Source organism: Pan paniscus, chromosome 18 (genome assembly GCF_029289425.2).
Source record: "Pan paniscus chromosome 18, NHGRI_mPanPan1-v2.0_pri, whole genome shotgun sequence".
NCBI lineage: Eukaryota > Metazoa > Chordata > Mammalia > Primates > Hominidae > Pan > Pan paniscus.
Window position 1 is genome coordinate 78776116 of NC_073267.2, and position 21416 is coordinate 78797531.

The 21416-nt window shown below is 41.6% G+C and overlaps 1 protein-coding gene across 1 annotated transcript in view; it reads left to right on the forward strand.

The window, feature by feature from the left end:
* SNTB2 (syntrophin beta 2) overlaps nt 1-21416 on the forward strand; it is a 129604-nt gene that overhangs the window by 52029 nt on the left and 56159 nt on the right. Inside the window, exon 2 of the mRNA XM_034940562.3 lies at nt 15847-16060. Within this exon, the coding sequence (XP_034796453.2) occupies nt 15847-16060 (214 nt within the window). The remainder of the gene's footprint in view (nt 1-15846; nt 16061-21416) is intronic.

The window sequence follows — 21416 nt, forward strand, 5'->3', positions numbered from 1 at the left end:
GGCAGGAGAATCACTTGAACCTGGGAGGCAGAGGTTGCAGTGAGCCAAGATCATGCCACTGCACTCCAGCCTGGGTGACAGGAGCAAGACCCTGTCTCAAAAAAAAAAAAAAAAAAAAAACTCACTTCAGCCTTGAACTCCTGGCTCAAGGGATTCTCCTGCCTCAGCCTCCTGAGTAGCTGGGACTACAGGCATGTGCTACCATGCCTGGCTAATTTTAAATTTTTTTGTAGATACATGGTCCTAGTATATTGCCCAGGCTGGTTTCAGACTCTTGGCCTGAAGCAGTCCTCCCTTATTGGCCTCCCAAAGTGCTGGGATTACAGGCCTGAGCCACTGCATCTGGCCCGATGGCATGTATTTAAAAGTTAACTTTATAATAATTTATTACAGAGCACATGTTTATTATAGAAAGTCCAAACATTATAGAAATGCTTAATTTCTAAAATGGAAGTTCCTGTAATTGCACTCACAAATGTGACCATTATTAGCAAATTGGCATATTTTCTTGAGCACTTTATTAACATACTGATCTAGATATACTTTTTTTAATATATAAAACTTAGAGCTTGCTTTAATCACTTACCAATAATTCTGATACCCTTAATTTTATAGTATATGAGTCTTTTTTTTTTTTCTTTTTGAGACGGAGTTTCGCTCTGTCTCCCAGGCTGGAGTGCAACGGCGCAATCTCGGCTGAAGATAACCTCTGCCTCCCAGGTTCAAGTGAGTCTCCTGCCTCAGCCTTCTGAGTAGCTGGGATTACAAACACCTACCACCACGCCTGGCTAATTTTTTGTATTTTTAGTAGAGATGGGGTTTCACCATGTTGACCAAGCTGGTCTCCAACTCCTGACCTTGTGATCCACCCACCTCAGCCTCCCAAAGTGTTGGGATTACAGGCATGAGCCACTGCGCCTGGCCGGGTTCATTTTTTCAAAAAGTAGCCTCTAATATTTGAGCAGGAGACTACAAGGAATATAAATTATTCCTAACCAACCCGTTTCTTTTTTTTTTTTTTTTTTTGAGACAGAGTCTTGCTCTGTGGGCCCGGCTGGAGTGCAGTGGCATGATCTCTGCTCACTGCAAGCTCCGCCTCCCGGGTTCACGCCATTCTCCTCCCTCAGCCTCCCGAGTAGCTGGGACTACAGGCATGTGCCAACACACCCAGCTAGTGTTTGTATTTTCAGTAGAGATGGGCTTTCACTGTGTTAGCCAGGATGGTCTCGATCTCATGACCTCGTGATCCGCCCGCCTCGGCCTCCCAAAGTGCTGGGATTACAGGCATGAGCCACCGCGCCCAGCACCAACCCGTTTCTTATGCAAACTGCCTTTCTCATTGCGGCTGCCTTAGTGAAAATGAAATTAAATAAAGTCTTATCTTTTCTAATCCTATATAGAGTCTAAACTTTTTTACTGTCACTGTCAACAATCTTCTCATTTGCTTTGTGTGTTTTGAAGTAAGCAGAAGGATACAAAACAAGTTGTAACATTGTTTCACATAAAGCAGTGCTGCTATTTAGGGGAGAGAAGTATAAAGCTTAGAATTGACTTTTAAAAAAGATGTGGCCCGTGGACGAGGTGGCTCATGCCTGTAATCCCAGCACTTTGGGAGGCTGAGGCAGGCGGATCATCTGAGGTGGGGAGTTGGAGACCAGCCTGGCCAACATGGAGAAACCCCGTCTCAACTAAAACATACAAAATTAGCTGGGCATGGTGGCGCATGCCTGTAGTCCCAGCTACTCGGGAGGCTGAGGCAGGAGAATCGCTTGAACCCGGGAGGCAGAGGTTGCAGTGAGCCGAGATAATGCCATTGCATTCCAGCCTGGGCAGCAGGAGTGAAACTCCATCTCAAAACAAATGAACAAATAAAACAGATGTAGCCTAGAAAATAAATATAAATCTTAATCCTAAAAACCAAAGAAAAATATGTAATTTGAAGTGATTGTTCAGATGCAGTGTCTCCCAGATTTTCAATTAATTTATATAAAGAATTTTAAACAAACACACCTACTATATGGCAATTTCCACAGGGAAATTTACTGGTAGCTGTCTTCCTTACAAAAACATTTCAAAATGCAAACTCAAGATATTTAAAACATTTTTTATAAAAGATTGAGAAGCTTGCATATTCTTTTGTAGTTTGAGGAAACATTCCAAAGAAAAAACACTTTTTAAATTCAATTAAGAAATTTTTACTTTATAAATGACCAAGAACTAGTTTACCATATTAGATCAGTAGTTAAAGAAGTTTACCAAGGAGAATTTATACAGTAGATAGTCTAAAGCCCCAAATTATTTCAGTCTTGCTTGTTATTCTACATTTCTATATATAAAAGCATGAAGGCTAATACTTTTGTATAAAAGTAATAGATATTCAAGTTAGACTTCGATGAGGCCTAAAAAATACTGGGGCTTTTTTTTGCCGGTTTGTATAAATTCATTGTAAAAGGCCATAATTTTTTCTTTTTTCTTTTTTTTTTTTGAGATGGAGTCTTGCTCTTTCACCCAGGCTGGAGCGCAGTGGTGTGATCTCGGCTCACTGCAACCTCCGCCTCCTAGGTTCACGCCATTCTCCTGCCTCAGCCTCCCGAGTAAGTGGGACTACAGGTGCCTGCCACCACGCCTGGCTAATTTTTTGTATTTTTAGTAGAGACGGGGTTTCACCATGTTAGCCAGGATGGTCTCAATCTCCTGACCTTGTGATCTGCCCGCCTCAGCCTCCCAAAGTGCTGGGATTACAGGTGTGAGGCACGGTGTGGCCTTTTTTTTTTTTTTTTTTTTTTTTTGGAGACAGAGTCTCACTCTGTTGCCAGGCTGGAGTGCAGTGGCCCCATCTCGGCTCGTTGCAACCTCTGCCTCCCGGGTTCAAGCGATTCTCTAGCCTCAGCCTCCCGAGTAGCTGGGACTACAGGCGTGCGCCAACACACCCAGCTAATGTTTGTATTTTTAGTAGAGATGGGGTTTCACCATGTTGGCCAGGATGGTCTCGATTTCTTGACCTCGTGATCCGCCCACCTCAGCCTCCCAAAGTGCTGGGATTACAGGTGTGAGCTACTGCCCCCAGCCAAAAGGCCATAATTTTTAAGTCCTGAAATTTTAATTGCTGGGGACAAATTTCAGAGCTACCTTATTTTTTGGTTTCTTTGGACTTATTTCACTATAGCTCAGAGGTTTAAAATTATACTTGAATTTTTTTGTTATCCCAGTAGTAATTTGAGATCTTCAAAAAAGGATATTTCTCCTACTTTTATTGATTTGGACCAGAGCTTAGGTTGGAACAGAGAAGGAAAGATGGATAATGAACTGAACTGAAAATTCCAAGATCACCATAAACCTAAATCACATCTTAGAAATCTGGGAGACACTACTGCTTCTTAGGGCATGCTTGGTTTTCTTGTTGACAACTTTTCCCCCCTCATGCCTAGCAAGAGGAAAGGAACTAACTTCACAGAGTTAAATGACAAGGCAATAAAGGGAAATTAAGAGTGACTTTAGATATGCTGGTACATCAAGAACTCAAATTCAATTTGTGTGAGATATGAGGTTCTGGTGACTGTCCTGTAACTCTCCACTGTTATCACAAATCACCCCTCCCAGTTCTTCAGACAAAATAAAAGCATTAAGAGACATGGATTTCCTGGTTTTAAGTAGAAGAAAATAATAATATCCTGCATTTGTTGAGACAGGAGATCAAGATTGGGTGGGCATATATACCATTTTTCACCTATTAAAATAGCAAGGGTTATTTTAAGTGGGATTACTTCATGTTGGCAAGTGTACTGACATGGACATGCTTATATATGGCAGGTGGGAGCATAAAAATGATACAGATTTTAGGGGGGAGGAATTTGGCAGTACTTACCATGATGCTTAAATATTACTTTGACCCAGTAATTTCTCTGCTGAAAAAGATGTTCAGTGTAGTGTTAACTAAACTAAGTTCTCTTGCCAAGTGTGGTGTCTCAATGCTTGTAATCCCAGCACTTTGGGAGGCTAAGGCAGAAGGATCACTTGAGGCCAGAAGTTCAAGACCATCCTTGGCAACATAGCGAGACCCCACTGTTTTTGCAAAAAACAAAAAAAACTAGCCAGGTACAGTGGTGCATACCTGTAGTCCTAATTACTCAAGCGGCTGAGGCAAGAAGATCCCTTGAGCCTAGGAGTTTGAGGCTGCAGTGAGCTATGATTGTGCCCCTGCAGTCCCGCCTGGACAACAGAATGAGCTATGATTGTGCCACTGCACTCCGACCTGGACAACAAAGTGAGACTCTGTCTCTTTTAAAAAAAGGAAAAAAGAAAAAAACAAGGGCCAGGCATGGTGACTCCGCCTATAATCCCAGCACTTTGGTAGGCCGAAGCAGCAGATTGCTTGAGCCTAGGAGTTCAAGACCAGCATGGGCAACATGGCAAAACCCTGTCTCTACAAAAAAGTTACAAAAATTAGCTGGGTGCTGTGGTGTGCGCCTGTAATCCCAGCTACTAGGGAGCCTAAGGTGGGAGGATCGCTTAAGCCTGGGAGATTGAGGCTGTAGTGAGCCGTGGTTGTACCACTGGACTCCAGCCTGGGCAAGAGAGTGAGATTTTGTTTCACAAGAACCCAAAAAACTAAGTGGCCAATAATTAGGGAATGCCTAAATAAATTATGGTAAACATACAATATGGAATACTATATAGCTATTTTTAAATGATACTTGTGAAGAGTTTGTATAACATGGAGAAATGTTTGTTCCTTTGTTAAGTGTGGGACTAAAAAGTCTGGAAGAAAATACAGTGTAATTAGGAATTTTTGTATTTATTTTCTTTTTCTTTTCAGTATTTCCAGTTTAATTATCTGAAAGGAAAGAATAAGGCCAGCCAATAAAGATTAGCTTTAATGGCTGTTCTCAAACAACTGATAAGGAAAGGAACAAAACCGGAGTACGGAGATGCAGAAGACGTTATGTGTTATACAACTTGGTATTTTTTTTTTTTTCGAGACCAAGTCTCGCTCTGTCACCTAGGCTGGAGTGCAGTGGCATGATCTTGTCTGACTGCATCTTCCACCTCCCAGGTTCAAGCAATTCTTCTGCCTCAGCCTCCCAGGTAGCTAGGATTACAGATGCCCGTCACCATGCCCAGCTAATTTTTATATTTTTAGTAGAGACGGGGTTTCACCATGTTGGCCAGGCTGGTCTCGAACACCTGACCTCAGGTGATCCACCCGCTCTGGCCTCCCAAAATGTTGGGATTACAGGTGTGAGCCACTGCGCCCAGCTCTCAACTTGGTTCTTTATTTATTTATTTATTTATTTTTTGAGACGGAGTCTCTCCCAGGCTGGAGTGTGTGGCGCAATTTTGGCTCACTGCAGCCTCTGTCGCCTGGTTTCAAGCAATGCTCTTGCCTCAGCCTCCTGAGTAGCTGGGATTACAGGCGCACGCCACCGTGCCCAGCTAATTTTTTTTTTTTTTCCCAAAGTGGTAGGATTACAGGCATGAGCCACCGTGCCCGGCCTTCAACTTGGTTCTGATGAGTGGTTTGGAACATCTTAGCCAGTTTTAATTTTACGTAGAATAGGTGAATGGGTGTCTTCCCTTCTTGTTCACTTCCTGGGCCTAGAACTATCCTAAGCATAAATGTTAAGTGGTTATCTCAAAACCCCTATAGTGTGTATCCATATTATTGAAACAATATTGAGTAACATTTTGTTCAAGCATTAGCCAATGTGAATGCCTTTCAGAACTCTAGGCTTTTCTCTGTAGTTTCTATATAGGTGGAGAAAGGTGGAGTTTTTTAGAGACTTTAATCACTGTAAATGTCCTTCAGAATACCTGCGAGAGTCCTAGAAATGAGGCCAAAGTGGGGGAGGGGGGAACTAAAAGGAAGGGAAAGGAAGAAAGGCGGGAAGTGGGGAGCAGAAAGAAAGAAAACAAAACAAAAAACCCTGGCGCCAATATGACAGCTTCAAACTGCTGTATCCCCAGGGCTAACAACATAGTACCAGGAATTTTTTTCTCTGCTTTCAGGCCTATAATGAGGAAATTTCTGTCTGACCAATATCAGGGGCACATCAGCTGCTGTACTAAGTTTCTTCAAATATCCTGGAATTGTGGTGAGTTTGAACCCGTTAGCTACCACTTCTACAACTGTTCTTGGAGTTGTGTGGATGCAGTCCCATTAGATATATATAGAATTACTGGTTTATCTGTGCTACATCTTAGTAAGCTCCCATTACTTTCGCATTAGGATTAATAGAGGTGGAATTTGAGATGTGCTTTGGGAAATGGGTATGATTTGGACACATGGAAGTGAAGAAGTGAGGGAATCAATATAAATAAGGACACAGGAAAAGTCAGAGTATACCTTTCTGCAAGTAGTTTACTGGGTTGTGGTGGCCTGTGGTTATGCTTGAAATCTTTTGGTGGGTTTTCTTGTGCAAGCAGTTTAGTAAGATATTTGAGGGGACAGAAGAGAAGAGATGGTTGGAAAGATGAATTTATACACAAGACTTTAGACTACATTCCTTAGGCAATAGCAAACCATAGAGACTCTTTTAAATCGGGAGTGGCCTGGTATGAGTTGGGGTCTAGGACAATCAACCTGGCAACCTTGTGTAAAGGCATGAGAGAAGGGAAGAGGGTCTGGGCAAGGAGATCAGTTAAGAGGCCAGTACAGATACAAAAGGACAACTATTGTATGAGTCCACCTATGTGAGGTACCTAGAGTAGTCAAACTCATAAGGACAGAAAGTAGAATGGTGGTTGCCAGGGGATAGGGGAATGGGGAGTAATTGTTTAGTGGGTATAGAGTTTCAGTTTGGGAAAATGAAAAAGTTCTGGAGATGGCTGGTGGTTGTGGTTTCACAACAATGTGAATACTTAATGCACTGAACTGTACATGTAAAAAATATGGTTAAAATAGTAAACTTTATGTTGTGTATATTTTACAATTACAAAAAAAAAAAAAAAAAAGCAGCAGCAGCAGCCATTACAGTGGCTGGTCTGAGTTAACCAAGGCATGTTGGCAGTGGAAACTGAGGGGAGTAGGTAGGCTAGAGAACAATTTCAGATGTGATTTGGCACCTGATTAGATGTAGCGGGTAGGGACAGGGAGTGGTCTGCAAAGGTTTAGAGAAGCATTTTCCAAACCTTGATCGAGCATGAGAATTAACCACCTGGGCAACCTTTAATAAAATACAGAAGAGTGTGCTTCACACCAGGCTAACTATAGTACTGGTTTAGATCCTGGGTAGCGAGAAAGATGATGATGCTAATCCTTATAACTACAAGAGTGAGCACAGGAGCAGGGGATAAAGGATAATGAAGATTAGTTCTTGTTTGGATATGTTGAATCTGAAGGATGGGGCAGCACCCAGGTGGTGGGATTGGGGCCAACAGAAGATATTGGTTCTAGAGAGCTGTGTCAAACTGGAGATCCAGCAGAAAGCTGACAGGGATGAGAGGATAAAGTGAGAAGTGCTAAAATCAGAGCCTTAGGGAACACCTGGATTATAGGGATAGGAGGAGAAAAAAGGCACTTAAAAAATAAATGGCCAGAAAGAAGGAATACAAAACAGCTGGTAGAGTGCATTGCCATACATATTGGAATGGTCGAGCATAAGGATTGAGAAAGGGCCTTTGGATTGGGTAAGAAAACATTGATAACCCTTTAGAATGCTGTTTTAATTCAGAAGAGATTAAGGAGTGAAAGGAGAAAATAGAAACAATAAGCAGAAATTGTTTTGTTTTGATTTTCAAGGAATGGTGAAGGGAGGGAAGAGCCAAGTCTGGGTTGATCAGGTCAAGGGAGTGCTTTTTCAGTTTGGGTAAACTTGGTACTATTTTAGGCCAGCATTTCTTTTTTTTTCTTTCTTTCTTTCTTTCTTTCTTTTTTTTTTTTTTTTTTTTTTTTTTTGAGGCAGAGTTTTGCTCTGTTACCCAGGCTGGAGTGCAATGGTGCGATCTTGGCTCACTGCAACCTCCGCCTCCCTGGTTCAAGTGATTCTCCTGCCTCAGCCTCCCGAGTAGCTGGGATTACAGGCATGTGCCACCATGCCTGGCTAATTTTGTAATTTTTGAGTAGAGACGGAGTTTCTCCATGTGGTCAGGCTGGTCTTGAACTCCCGACCTCAGGTGATCCTCCTGCCTCGGCCTCCCAAAGTGCTGGGATTACCGGCATGAGCCACCATGCCTGTTAAGCCATTATTTCTATGGAGCACTTGTGTTTCGTGGATCTTCTGCCTACCTCCTTTTCTCCCCAGCCCTTTGATAGTGGAGTGTCTGCTTTCTCTTCCGTACTCACTTCCTTGCTTGTGCTGGAAGTTTTCCATTGTCTCTTCTAGGTCCGCTCCTTCTCTACATGCCATCTGTCCCAGACGCTGACCTGCGTGGACAACATCAGCAGACTTCCTTGGCCTTTGGTTTTTGTTGGGTTTGGCCAATGTAGAGCCCCAATAGGACATTGGAGAGAAAGAAGGAGGAGGGTGAGGTTGGAGCATTTATCCCCTTGGCGCCCAATTCGCAGGTCACTGCAATCTGGCTGAATTGACTGAAAGTCACTGCTCCTCTCACATCCATCTCTATAGGGCTCTTTTCTTCTGGGTTTGGTACCCACTCTCTTTCCTATTTCCTTCAGGCCTACATGTGGAAACAGCTAATAGCCATGGGATACTACACTCTATTTTTCCATGTGGTTTCCCTGCACTCTGCCCATACCTTCATAAGTTGTCCCTTTATTAAATCCCTTACTATCGTTTCCTGCTGGGATCCTGACTGATACAGTGATCTTATCCAGTTTCATGGCATTAAATAGCAACTATATGCTAATAGCTCCCAAATTTATGTTTTTAGCCTACACCCATTTCCTGAACTGCAGACTTATATATCTAGCTGCCTGTTAGACTTGATTGTCTAATGCATGTCTCAAGTTCCTGATCTTTCTTCTAAAGCTGTCAAGGGGAACGCTATCCTTCTAGTTGTTCGGGACAAAAATCTTGACATTATCCTTGACTCTTCTTTTTGCCACCCCCTTATGTAATCTGATGTAGAATCTGACCACTTCTCACCACCTCCACTACTATTCCCCTGGTCCAACTCTATCATCTCCCATCCCTGTTAACCTGCCAGCTGGTCTTCCTGCTTTTGCCTTGGCCTTCTTTTGTTCTATTTTCAACATAGTGGTCACTTGCTCCTGAAAATCTCCCAATAGCTTCCTGTTTCAGAATAAAAGCCAAAGTCCTTGCCATGACCTAAAAGGCCGTACATGGTCTGCCTCCCAGCCCCGTTACCTTTGTGACCCCATTTACTACTCTGTCCCCCTCACTTACCCAGCTCCAGTTACTCTGGGTCTCCTTACTGTCTAACACTCCTGTTAGTAACTCCTGTTACTGTCCTAACACTGTCTCCCTGGCTGGAATGTTTCTCCCAGATATTTGCATGGCCAACTCCCCCATCTCCTAAAGTCTTTGTTCAAACATCTTATTAATGGCTTACCCTAACTACCATATTTAAAATTTACAAACTGACACCCTGGGCAGCATTTCTGACCCCTTCCCTTGCTGTGTTTCCTTTTCCCATTACACTTAACATCTTCCAATATACTGTATAATTTACTTATTTTATTTTGTAATTATCATACTGTACAATTGAATTTTTTCCCCTTAAGGTATACAGTTCTATGAATCTGGACACATACATAAATTCTTGTAACTGTCACCACAATCAGGATACAGGACCGTTCCATGGTTTCAGAAAACTCTGTTGTGCTATATCCCTTTATAATCATATCCCTTCTCACCCCTAACCCTTAGAAACCACTGAATTTATTTTTATTTATTTATTTATTTATTTAGTCAAGGCAGGGTCTCGCTCTGTTGCCCAGGCTGGAGTGCAGTGGCGCAATCTCAGCTCACTGCAACCTCTGCCTCCTGGGTTCAAGCCTCCTGCCCCAGCCTCCTGAGTAGCTGGGCTTACAGGCGTGCACCACTATGCCTGGCTAATTTTTGTATTTTTAGCAGAGGTGGGGTTTCACCATGTTGGCCAGGCTGGTCTTGAACTCCTAACCTCAAGTGATCTGCTCACTTTAGCCTCTCAAAGTGCTGGGATTACAGGCATGAGCCACGGCGCCTGGCTAGAAACCACTGAATTTTTCATCATATATTTTTTTCTTTTCAATAATGGGGTCATATAACTTTTGAGACTGGTATAATGCCTTTCAGATTCATCCAAGTTACTGAGTTATAAATAGTTTGTTCCTTTTTATTTCTGAATAGTGTTCTATTCTATAGCTGTATCACAGTTTATCCATTCACTTCCATTGAAGGAAATTTGGGTTGTTTCCAGCTGTGGTACTTATGAATAGAGCTGCTAAGAACATTAGTGTACAGGCTTTTGTGTGAATGTAAGTTTTCATTTCTCTAGAATTTCATTAAATTATTAATTACATTATTATTTTTTGCATATTTTATTCACTGGCTAATAATTCTACATGCCTAAAACAGTTCCTGGTATATAGTAGGAGCTCAATAAATTAGTGAATTTGCTATGTTATTTTAGAATGAAGAGGAAGAGTGAAAGAGTCACTCTGAACTCATTCAAGGTTCATGTCACCAGACTCTAGACTGCAGTCTACTCAAACCCCAAATGGCCAGGAGACTTGAGCTGAAAGACACCTGCAAGTTGAGAATGTAAAAGGCTTTTTACTCAAAGCAAAGCAATTCCTTCCTCGTGTTTTTGGTGGTCATTTATCAGCCTCCTGACTTGAGAGAGGAGCTTGGGATGAGGTTGGAGAGAATCCTCCTGAGAGAATACTTTAACAGTGACTGTCAACATAACTCATTCCTGTGCAAAATGCACAGCCAGATATTCCACTCTGAGAATAATCCAGGAACAAACTTGCTTGCAAAAGCAGGGGAAATAATGTTGTGTGACTAACTTAGTTTCACTTAAACTCATAGTAAAGATCACCAGTTGGAGCATGAAAAAGGTAAGAGTTAGAGATAAAGAGGAACATAACGATTATATGAGAAGTTGATGTTTATAAAAGAGGTTGATCCATTTATCCAAATATGTGTGTTTGCAGCCATAGGCTGTGTCTGCCCTATTATGTATCTTTTTGGATAAGGTTTTTGTTTTGTTTTGTTTATTTGTTTGTTTGTTTGAGATGGAGTTTTGCTCTTGTTGTCCAGGCTGGAGTGCAATGGCATGACCTTGGCTCACTGTAACCTCTGCCTCCCGGGTTCAAGCAGTTCTCCTGCCTCAGCCTCCTAAGTAGCTGGGATTACAGGTGCCCGCCACCACACCTGGCTAATTTTGTATTTTTAGTAGAGATGGACTTTCGCCATGTTGGCCAGGCTGGTCTCGAACTCCTGACCTCAAGTGATCCACTCGCCTCGGCCTCCCAAAGTGCTGGGATTACAGGTATGAGCCACCATGCCCGGCCTGGATAAGCTTTTTTTTTTTTTTTTTTTTTGTGATGGAGCTTCACTTTCTAGCCCAGGCTGGAGTGCAGTGGCACAATCTCAGCTCACTGCAACCTCTGCCACCTGGGTTCAAGCAATTCTCCTGCCTCAGCCTCCCCAATAGCTGGGATTACAGGTGCCTGCCACCGCACCCGGCAAATTTTTATATTTTTTAGTAGAGATGGGGTTTCACCATCTTGGCCAGACGGGTCTTGAACTCCTGACCTCGTGATCCACCCACCTCGGCCTCCCAAAGTGCTGGGATTACAGGTGTGAGCCACCATGCTCAGCACCAGCCTAGATAAGCTTTAAAAAGCCAGGGTGGGCGTGGTGGCTCAAGCCTGTAATCCCAGCACTTTGGGAGACTCCGAGGTGGGCAGATCACTTGAGGTCAGGAGTTGGCAAGCAGTCTGGCCAACATGGTGAAACCCCGTCTCTACTAAAAAAAAAAAAAAGCCACTTAACAGGTGGGGTGCAGTGGCTCATACCTATAATCCCAGCCCTTTGGGAGGCCAAGGCGGGTGGATTGTTTGAGCTCACCAATTAGAGACCAGCCTGGGCAACATGGCAAAACCCTGTCTCTACTAAAAATACAAAAATTAGGTGGGTATGGTGGTGTGCACCTGTGGTCTCAGCCACTCAGGAGGCTAAGATGGGAGGATGGTTTGAGCCCAGGAGGCGGAGGTTGCAGTGAGCTGAGATCATGCCACTGCACTTCAGCCTGGGTGATAGAGCCAGACCTTGTCTCAAAAAAAAAAAAAAAAGAAGCCACTTGCATTCAGTTTAAAATCAGATGCTGCCTCATGCCCCAAACATGGAACTCTTCATAACCTTATTCATTAGAGCTTAGAATTCAGTAAGAATCAGTTGGATTTTGGATCCTATCCCCTGCATTATAGTTTTTGAAGCCTCAAGATTTCCGTTTACATGTCTTTCATGTTTAAAGTTTGAGCAAGAGGCTGGGTGGTGGCTCATGCTTGTAATCCCAACGCTTTGAGAGGCTAAGGCGGGAGGCTTGCTTGAAGCCAGGAGTTTGAGATCAGCCTGGGCAAAATAGCAAGACCTTGTCTCTACAAAAAATTAAAAAGTTAGCCAGATGTGTTGGTGTGTGCCTATAGTTGCAGCTACTCAGGAGGCTGAGGCAGGATCACTTGAACCCAAGAATTTGAGGTTACAGTGAGCTATGATTGTGCCACTGCACTCCAACCTGAGGGACAGAATGAGACCCTGTCTCAAAAATAAAATTAAGATAGAGTTTGAACAAGGTCTCAGAATAAGTTTTCTTCATTTCTTAAATAAGTTTTTAAAATAAATACTATGGACTTAACAAAAATTTTAAATATACAGAACAACATAAAGAAAAAAATGCAATCCTACACCTGTATATAAGCACTATTGATATTTTGATTAAGTTCCTTCCAGACATCTTTACAGGTACATGTGTGCAGTACATGTATGTGTTTTTGTCACTCTAAAGAAGAGAAGGGATCACAGTAATGCTTTTGGGGTGGGAGGAAGCCACCTTCACGTTCAGTAAAAGGGATACGTGAGGCCGGGCATGGTGGCTCAAGCCTGTTATCCCAGCACTTTGGGAGGCCAAGGCGGGTGGATCACGAGGTCTGGAGATCGAGACCATCCTGGCTAGCACAGTGAAACCCCGTCTCTACTAAAAATACAAAAAATTAGCCGGGCGTGGTGGCGGGCGCCTGTAGTCCCAGTTACTGGGGAGGCTGAGGCAGGAGAATGGCGTGAAACCCAGGAGGCGGAGTTTGCAGTGAGCTGAGATTGTGCCACTGCACTCCAGCCTGGGCGACAGAGTGAGACTGCATCTTAAAAAAAAAAAAAAAAGGGATACGTGAATGGAAGAAAGAAAATTAGCTTCAGCATCTGAACACTCAAAACAGTTTGTAAACATCAGTGTTTAATTAAATTATTTTGAGGATTATCTTCAACTATCAGGAAAAATGAAATGATTCTGAAATATGTTGTGGATTCTGAGTTGAACTGAAAGCTCCATGTGGGGGTGTAAAGGCTCTGCTTATCCAGCCACGTGTCCAGGTTAAGGCCTTAACATAGGATTAAAACAGAAGACTGTTAACTTTTTGCCATTCCCAAACATAGAAACAGATGTCCATCCACAGCTCTTCAGCCATTCTGGATGGCTAATTAGATGGGGGTACGGACTGCATTGCCATCAACTCAGATAAAATTCATTGCTCTTTTAATAAGGCAATACATAAATTGTATGTGTATGTCTGTTTTTGTTTTAGGATGTGTGTAGTAATCAGTTCAGTGATGCTACTGTGTGATTGAATGAACTGAGTAGATCGTTAAGGGTTCTTTCTAACCACTATATTATTCAAGAATTCATTTAGAATGTCTTTAATTTCCTCCAGTTGGTAGCCCAATAGTGTACTGCCTTAAATGTTCAAAAAGCATGCCTCTGCCATTTGCAGTAACTGGAAACCTTAGGAATTTCTGCCAAAGTCCTTCAAAGCATAAAGCTGAAGTATGTATTGAAATGCTTGAGTCAGCTGCTCAAGGGTTATACTGACTGCACTCCTGCTGATTTTTCTAGGGTAAAAAAATCTCCTTGGTGACCTGAGGCAGCTACCCAGAAGCACGTGTATTATAACTATGCACAAAAAGCACAGAGATATACTACATCTAAATTCTAGCATTGGAATTGTTATATTTTTTATTATTATACTTAATTTCAGTAAATCTTTTTTAATAATGTATAAGAAAATAACTTTAACTCTTCTACTGATTACCATTAAAATTTTTTAACTCTTCTCTAACTTTCTAATTTAGGGAAGGAAAAAGAAAGGTGCCTACTGTATTTATTGAATGTTTAGTATGTGCCTGAAATTTTTATTTGCTTAGTGTTACTCCCATTTTGTAGATGAGGACCTCAGAACAGTTAAGTGCGGTCACATAGCTTTGAGTAGCAAGCACAGTTAGGATTTGAACAAGGTCTTCTTGATTCCAAAGGCATCTCTATGACCACATCATGCTGTAGAATGAGCTATCAACTATTAGGCCTATAAAAGACTATCAACCTTATTAAATAAAAAAACTAAGGTGCAGCACGGTAAGCATAATGTACTACCATATGTATGATCAGATATACACGCATGTGTATGTGTTTATTTTCATACATGCTTAGCATACCAGGCATCTCTTTGAATCGTTGCCTCTAGGAATGGAGACAGGGTAGCTAGAAATCTGGACTTTTATTATAAAACCTTTTATACCTCTTGAGTTTTGTTTTATGTGCATGTGTTACCTATTCACAGGAGAAACTGTGTGTACCACTGTGCCCAGCCAGTTTGTCTAGTTTTTGAAACAAGAACACCATGCCTCAAGTGACAGTAATTGTAGTCATGACTGAAGTAAAACAAGTATTTTATGAGTTTTAAATTTGAACTTAAAAAAGCTTCCTATCTACTCTACTAAAAGCTTGATTTTCATTTGGGGCCACATTAATGGAAATAGAGTATTTTGAACAAGCAAGGGGGATCAGTTGAGTTGGCTTTGTGCTTATTAGATCATACCTTATCTTGAATATACTTTATTTTTGCACTTGATTTTAAGAACTGTAATGGCCTGTTTACATAGCTGTCTCCCCTGCAAGGCTGGGCATTCCTTGAGGGATAGAATCCATGGCTCATTTGCCCTTGTGTCTTTACTGGCTAGCCTAATTCCCAACACTTGGTAGGTAGCTAATAAAAGTTGATTGAGTTGAATGGAAATAGAAATACTTAGCTTAGTATGGGGAGGAGAGAGAAGAGAAAAATCTGTCTTCAGATAATTACAGAGTTCTCATGTAGAAGAGAGATTAAGTTTGTTCTATATGGCTTGAGAAGACAGGGAACCAGTGGGTAGAAGTATGGAGAAGTTTCTAAAGGTTGAGTCATCTAAAGCCTAGATGGGTCTGTCTTAGAATCTATCTCCAGGGGATTCATGGCTCTTTAACTTACTTTTTTCCCCCATTTTTTGTTTGTTTGTTTGTTTGTTTTTGAGGCAGAGTCTTGCTCTGTCGCCCAGGCTGGAGTGCAGTGGCACAATCTCACTGCAGCCACCGCCTCCTGGGTTCAAGCAATTCTCCTGCCTCAGCTTCCTGAGTAGTTGGGACTACAGGCGCATGCCACCACGCTCACCTAATTTTTTGTATTTTTGGTAGAGACGGGGTTTCACTACGTTGACCAGGCTGGCCTTGAACTCCTGACCTCAAGTGATCCACCCGCCTCGGCCTCCCAAAGTGCTGGGATTACAGGAGTGAGCCACCGCGCCCAGCTATTTCCTCCACTTTGTTATAGATATAGCATGTATGTGAATACTTTAGTTATCATTTATTATAGGAAGCAAAATTACTAACCTTCTTCTTTGATTTTTTTGTTCATAGTCAAGTTCATCCGAGAAGTAACACCATATATCAAGAAGCCATCATTAGTATCAGATCTGCCGTGGGAAGGTGCAGCCCCCCAGTCACCAAGCTTTAGTGGCAGTGAGGACTCTGGTTCGCCAAAACACCAGAACAGCACCAAGGACAGGAAGATCATCCCTCTCAAAATGTGCTTTGCTGCTAGAAACCTAAGCATGCCGGATCTGGAAAACAGGTGAGGTGTAGCTAACAAGAACATCATACCTACAGCTTTACAAACTTAAGGACATGTTGCAGTATTATATGACTCTGTTAACTCAGTTATATAGAGGAAAACATCTGTCTGAGGTGAGAGATGCATTTTTGGGGTTCCACATTTTAAGTTATTCTACATATATACATGTATATGTGTAGAAAAAATTTTGAACAGACACACAAGAAACTGTTAATGGCTTTACCTCTAGGGTGTCAAATAAGACTAAAGGGGTGAAAGAAAGAGGGGGCATCTTTTCTTCCTTTTATGTCGTTCTGTAATGTTGTTATTACTTTTTTCACTTTGAATATGTATTACTTTATAATTGAAAGAAGTCCATTCAGTATGATATTGGCTGTGGGTTTGTCATAGATAGCTCTTATTATTTTGAAATACATCCCATCAATACCTAATTTATTGAGAGTTTTTAGCATGAAGGGTTGTTGAATTTTGTCAAAGGCTTTTTCTGCATCTATTGAGATAATCATGTGGTTTTTGTCTTTGGCTCTGTTTATATGCTGGATTACATTTATTGATTTGCGTATATTGAACCAGCCTTGCATCCCAGGGATGAAGCCCACTTGATCATGGTGGATAAGCTTTTTGATGTGCTGCTGGATTCGTTTTGCCAGTATTTTACTGAGGATTTTTGCATCAATGTTCATCAAGGATATTGGTCTAAAATTCTCTTTTTTGGTTGTGTCTCTGCCCGGCTTTGGTATCAGAATGATGCTGGCCTCATAAAATGAGTTAGGGAGGATTCCCTCTTTTTCTATTGATTGGAATAGTTTCAGAAGGAATGGTACCAGTTCCTCCTTGTACCTCTGGTAGAATTCGGCTGTGAATCCATCTGGTCCTGGACTCTTTTTGGTTGGTAAACTATTGATTATTGCCACAATTTCAGCTCCTGTTATTGGTCTATTCAGAGATTCAACTTCTTCCTGGTTTAGTCTTGGGAGAGTGTATGTGTCGAGGAATTTATCCATTTCTCACTCATAGGTGGGAATTGAACAATGAGATCACATAGACACAGGAAGGGGAATATCACACTCTGGGGACTGTGGTGGGGTGGGGGGAGGGGGGAGGGATAGCATTGGGAGATATACCTAATGCTAGATGACGAGTTAGTGGGTGCAGCGCACCAGCATGGCACATGTATACATATGTAACTAACCTGCACAATGTGCACGTGTACCCTAAAACTTAAAGTGTAATAAAAAATATATATATATTAAAAAAAAAAAGAAGTCTTGTTAAAGATAAATTTTTAAATATCTCCTTAGATGGAAATTCCTTATACTGTAGGTAGTATAGAGTTAGAGGTCTGCATTATGGTTCTGGCTGAATCAACCAGCAGTGTGACTCTGGCAAGTTAGCTTCCCTTGACCTCAGTTTCCTCATTTGCAAAATGAGAAAATTAGATTGGATAATTTCTGATGTCCCTCCTAGTTCTATAATCATATGTGTTCTATAACTTTGTCTTCATTAACTCAATGAAGTGGCACTGGTAGACCGAATGTTAGGTTAGAGATTAGTGGAAAAAAGATGAAAATAACTTGCCCAAAGACATAGTTAAGGACAGACTTTTTATAATGTGTTTTCACTATTATGGTCTCCTCTGATCTTAATGCACAGCCAGGTCCCTGATCAGGATGGAATGGAGCGCAGAAGACACCAAGAAACTGAATGGCCTCCTTGGGTGTTTAAGGCTTTAAAGCTTCTGCTCTGTAGTATATTATGTGGTTTGCTGGAATGAACTGAGCTCTGCAGTCAGACAGACCTTGGTCTGAATCCCAACTAGGTCACCTGCTCAAAGTAGGGTTCTGAGCAAGTCCCTTCACTTCCATACACCACCATGTCATCATCTTTAAAAAAAGGGATAATGGTACTTAGTGTGCAGATTAAATGAGATGGTACCTATGAAGGCCCTTACACAGAGCCAAGCACATATAGTAGGTTCTCAAGAAATAGTATTTTTAAAAAGTCTTAACTCAGCTGGGCACAATGGCTCACATCTGTAATCCCAGCACTTTGGGAGGCCAGGGTTAGAGAATTGCTTAAAAGCCAGAAGTTTAAGACCAACTTGGGCAACACAGTGAGACCTCGCCTCTACAGCATTTAAAAAAAAAAAATTAGCCAGGCATACTGGCATGCACCTGTAGTCCTAGCTACTTGGGAGGCTGAGGTGGGAGGATCACTTGAACCCAAGAGTTCAAGGGCTGCAGTGAGCTAGGATTGTGCCACTGCACTGTAGCCTGGGTGACAGAACAATATCCTGTCTCTTAAGAAAAGTCTTAACTGACTACTATGTAAACACATTTTGAAAATTATAATCTGATGTATTTAAATTGTTGGCTTTGTTTTAAAAGTTCAAGACATTGTAGAAATTACTTTGTGCTACATATAGGTTTATTTCTGGAAGGTTGTGTGTATGTTGAATCATCTAAGTGCAACACAGCTTGATCTTTAAAGGAATTTTATATTCTTTTCATAAAGTAAGAATTTAATTTGGGCTGGGCGAGGTGGCTCACGCCTGTAATCCCAGCACTTTGGGAGACCGAGGCAGGTGGATTACTTCAGTTCAGTAGTTCAAGACCAGCCTGGCTAATATGGTGAAACCCTGTCTCCACTAAAAATACAAAACAGCCAGGCATGGTGGCAGGCACCTGTAATCCCAGCTACTTGGAAGGCCGAGGCAGGAGAATTGCTTGAACGTGGGAGGCAGAGGTTGTAGTGAGCCGAGATTGCGCCACTGCACTCCAGTCTGGGTGACAGAACGAGACTCTGTCTCAAATAAAATAAAATAAAATAAAATAAACAAATGAGATACATTTGAGCTAGACATGGTGGTGGCTCACACCTATCATCCCAATACTTTGGGAGGCTGAGGCAGAAGGATTGGTTGAGGCCAGGAGTTTAAGACCAGCTTGGGCAACATAACAAGACCCTATCTCTACAAAAAAAAGAGAGAGACAGAGAGAAAAAAAGAGATACATTTATATAGAGCCCTTGGTCTGTTAATCATGGGCTTTTTTTTTTTTTTTTTTTTTAAAGTTAGGGGCCTTAGAGAATTAAATAGAATGGAGAAACAATGTGATAAAGAAGAACAAATTACAACTACATTTGTCAACTAGCTGTCAGGCTGAGAAAAGTATAGAGTCAATTTTGTTATAAATCGTTTCTTTTTTTTTTTGAGACAGGGCTTCACTCCCCTCGCCTAGGCTAGAGTACAATGGCATGGTCTCAGCTCACTGCAACCTCTGCCTCCTGGGCTCAAGTAATTCCCCTGCTTCAGCCTTCCAAGTAGCTGGGACTGCAGGTGCATGCCACTGTGCCCAGCTAATTTTTGTATTTTTTGTAGAGACAGGGTTTTGCTACATTGCCCAGAGTGGTCTCCAACTCCTAGATTCCAGCAATCTACTCGCTTTGGTCTCCCAAAGTGCTGGGATTACAGGCATGAGCCACCGCTCCTGGCCATAAATAATTTCTGAGAATAGGTACCTGTAGTGCTGCTGATGTAGCTGGGTATTGAAGAAAAAGGCAAAACGTTATAAAGTTTCTATAGAAACCCAGGGTTGTGGGAGTGGGCAAAGAAGGAAGGAAGAAGATGATATGACTTGGCTGTATTGCTAAACGTTGTGCTACTTCGTCATTCACTAAGGATTGAAGTCCAGTTAACCTTGGTCTTTGTTAAAACTTGGGGGCTGAATTCTCTTTGACATATTTATACACTAAAGACATTTCATGATGGTCAGATGTGAAATAGATTTTCAGAACCAAATGGAGAGGGCAGTTTGGGGCTACAAGAATTGTACCATTATACCTTCCTTTTCAGTAGATGATCAGTCTACTCGACCATGGCATGCTATATAAGGAAAGGTCTTAGAAGATCCACGCTAGTTTTGAGATTCTCAGTCTTAATGCTGCAAAGTAACTTGTTCTAATTTTACTTAAGATATCAAAATTTGGCCGGGTGCAGTGGCTCACACCTGTAATCCCAGCACTTTGAGAGGCCAAGGTGGGTGGATCACTTGATATCAGGAGTTCGAGACCAGCCTGGCCAACATGGTGAAACCCCGTTTCTACTAAAAATACAAAAATTAGCCAGGTGTGGTGGTGCACGCCTGTAATCCCAGCTATTCGGGAGGCTGAGATAGGAGAATTGCTTGAACCCAGGAGGTGGAGGTTGCAGTGAGCTGAGACTGCAGCACTTTGCAAAACTCTGTCTCAAAAAAAAATTTAAAAAAATAAAAAATTTTGCGAATGATTTGCTTTTTGTAAAATATAAATTGGAAGAGATTCAAGGTTATTCCTATGTTGATACCACTTATACTTGCATTTCCATGCGTTTTTTAGACATAAAAGTAGTAGGATTACAAGGAGTTTGCAAAAAATATGCATAACTTTGGCTATACTCATGGGAATGTGAACATCTGTGTGTCTTGGCAGAAAAAATGTACAGAACCATTAACTAATTAGACCTCAGTTATGAGAGAAGATAGAATTTAGGAAGATAGGCTTCATAATGTTGGTCAAGCTACTTGTTTTCCACAAGCCTTGCATTTCCCCTGTATAAAATAAGATTATAGGAGGATTAAATAAGACAATAATAAGTTCTCAAGTTATTATTATAGGCATTGTTAGTGTCCTTGTGACCTTAAATAAGTTCCTTAATTTCTCTGTTCCCCTGTTTTCTCTGTAGAATGGACATAATATCTGCTCAACTATGTACTTTAGAATGAGAATAAATAATATCTATAAAATAACTCAGGGCTGGGGGCTCATGCCTGTAATCCTAGCACTTTGGGAGACTGAGGCGGGCAGATCACTTGAGGCTAGGAGTTTGTGACCCTGTCTGTACTAAAAATAACAAAAAATTGCCCAGGCATGGTGGCACACACCTGTAATCCCAGCTACTCAAGAGGCTGAGGCATGGGAATTGCTTGAACCTGGGAGGTGGAGGTTGCAGTGAGCCGAGATTGTGCCACTGCACTCCAGCCTGGACACACCAGGTGACAGAGTGAGATTCTGTCTCAAAAAGAAATAAAAATAAAATAATAAAATAACTTGGAGCTCATTGGTCCTTAAATTTATCTCAGCTCTGTTAAAGGAAATATCCATTTGTTTATCTGTTTTTTATTGATAGTCACTTGAACAATTTCCAGTGTGGAGTTAGTATTAATAAAGTTACTGAATATTTTTGTACTGTCCTATTTTTTTTTTCTTCTGATTTAAAGGCCTCAGAAACATTTTCATTTCTGTTGGGTAAATTCGTAGGAGTGGAATTGCTGGGTCAAAGGAACTAGGCCAGGCACAGTGGCTGACGCCTGTAATCCCA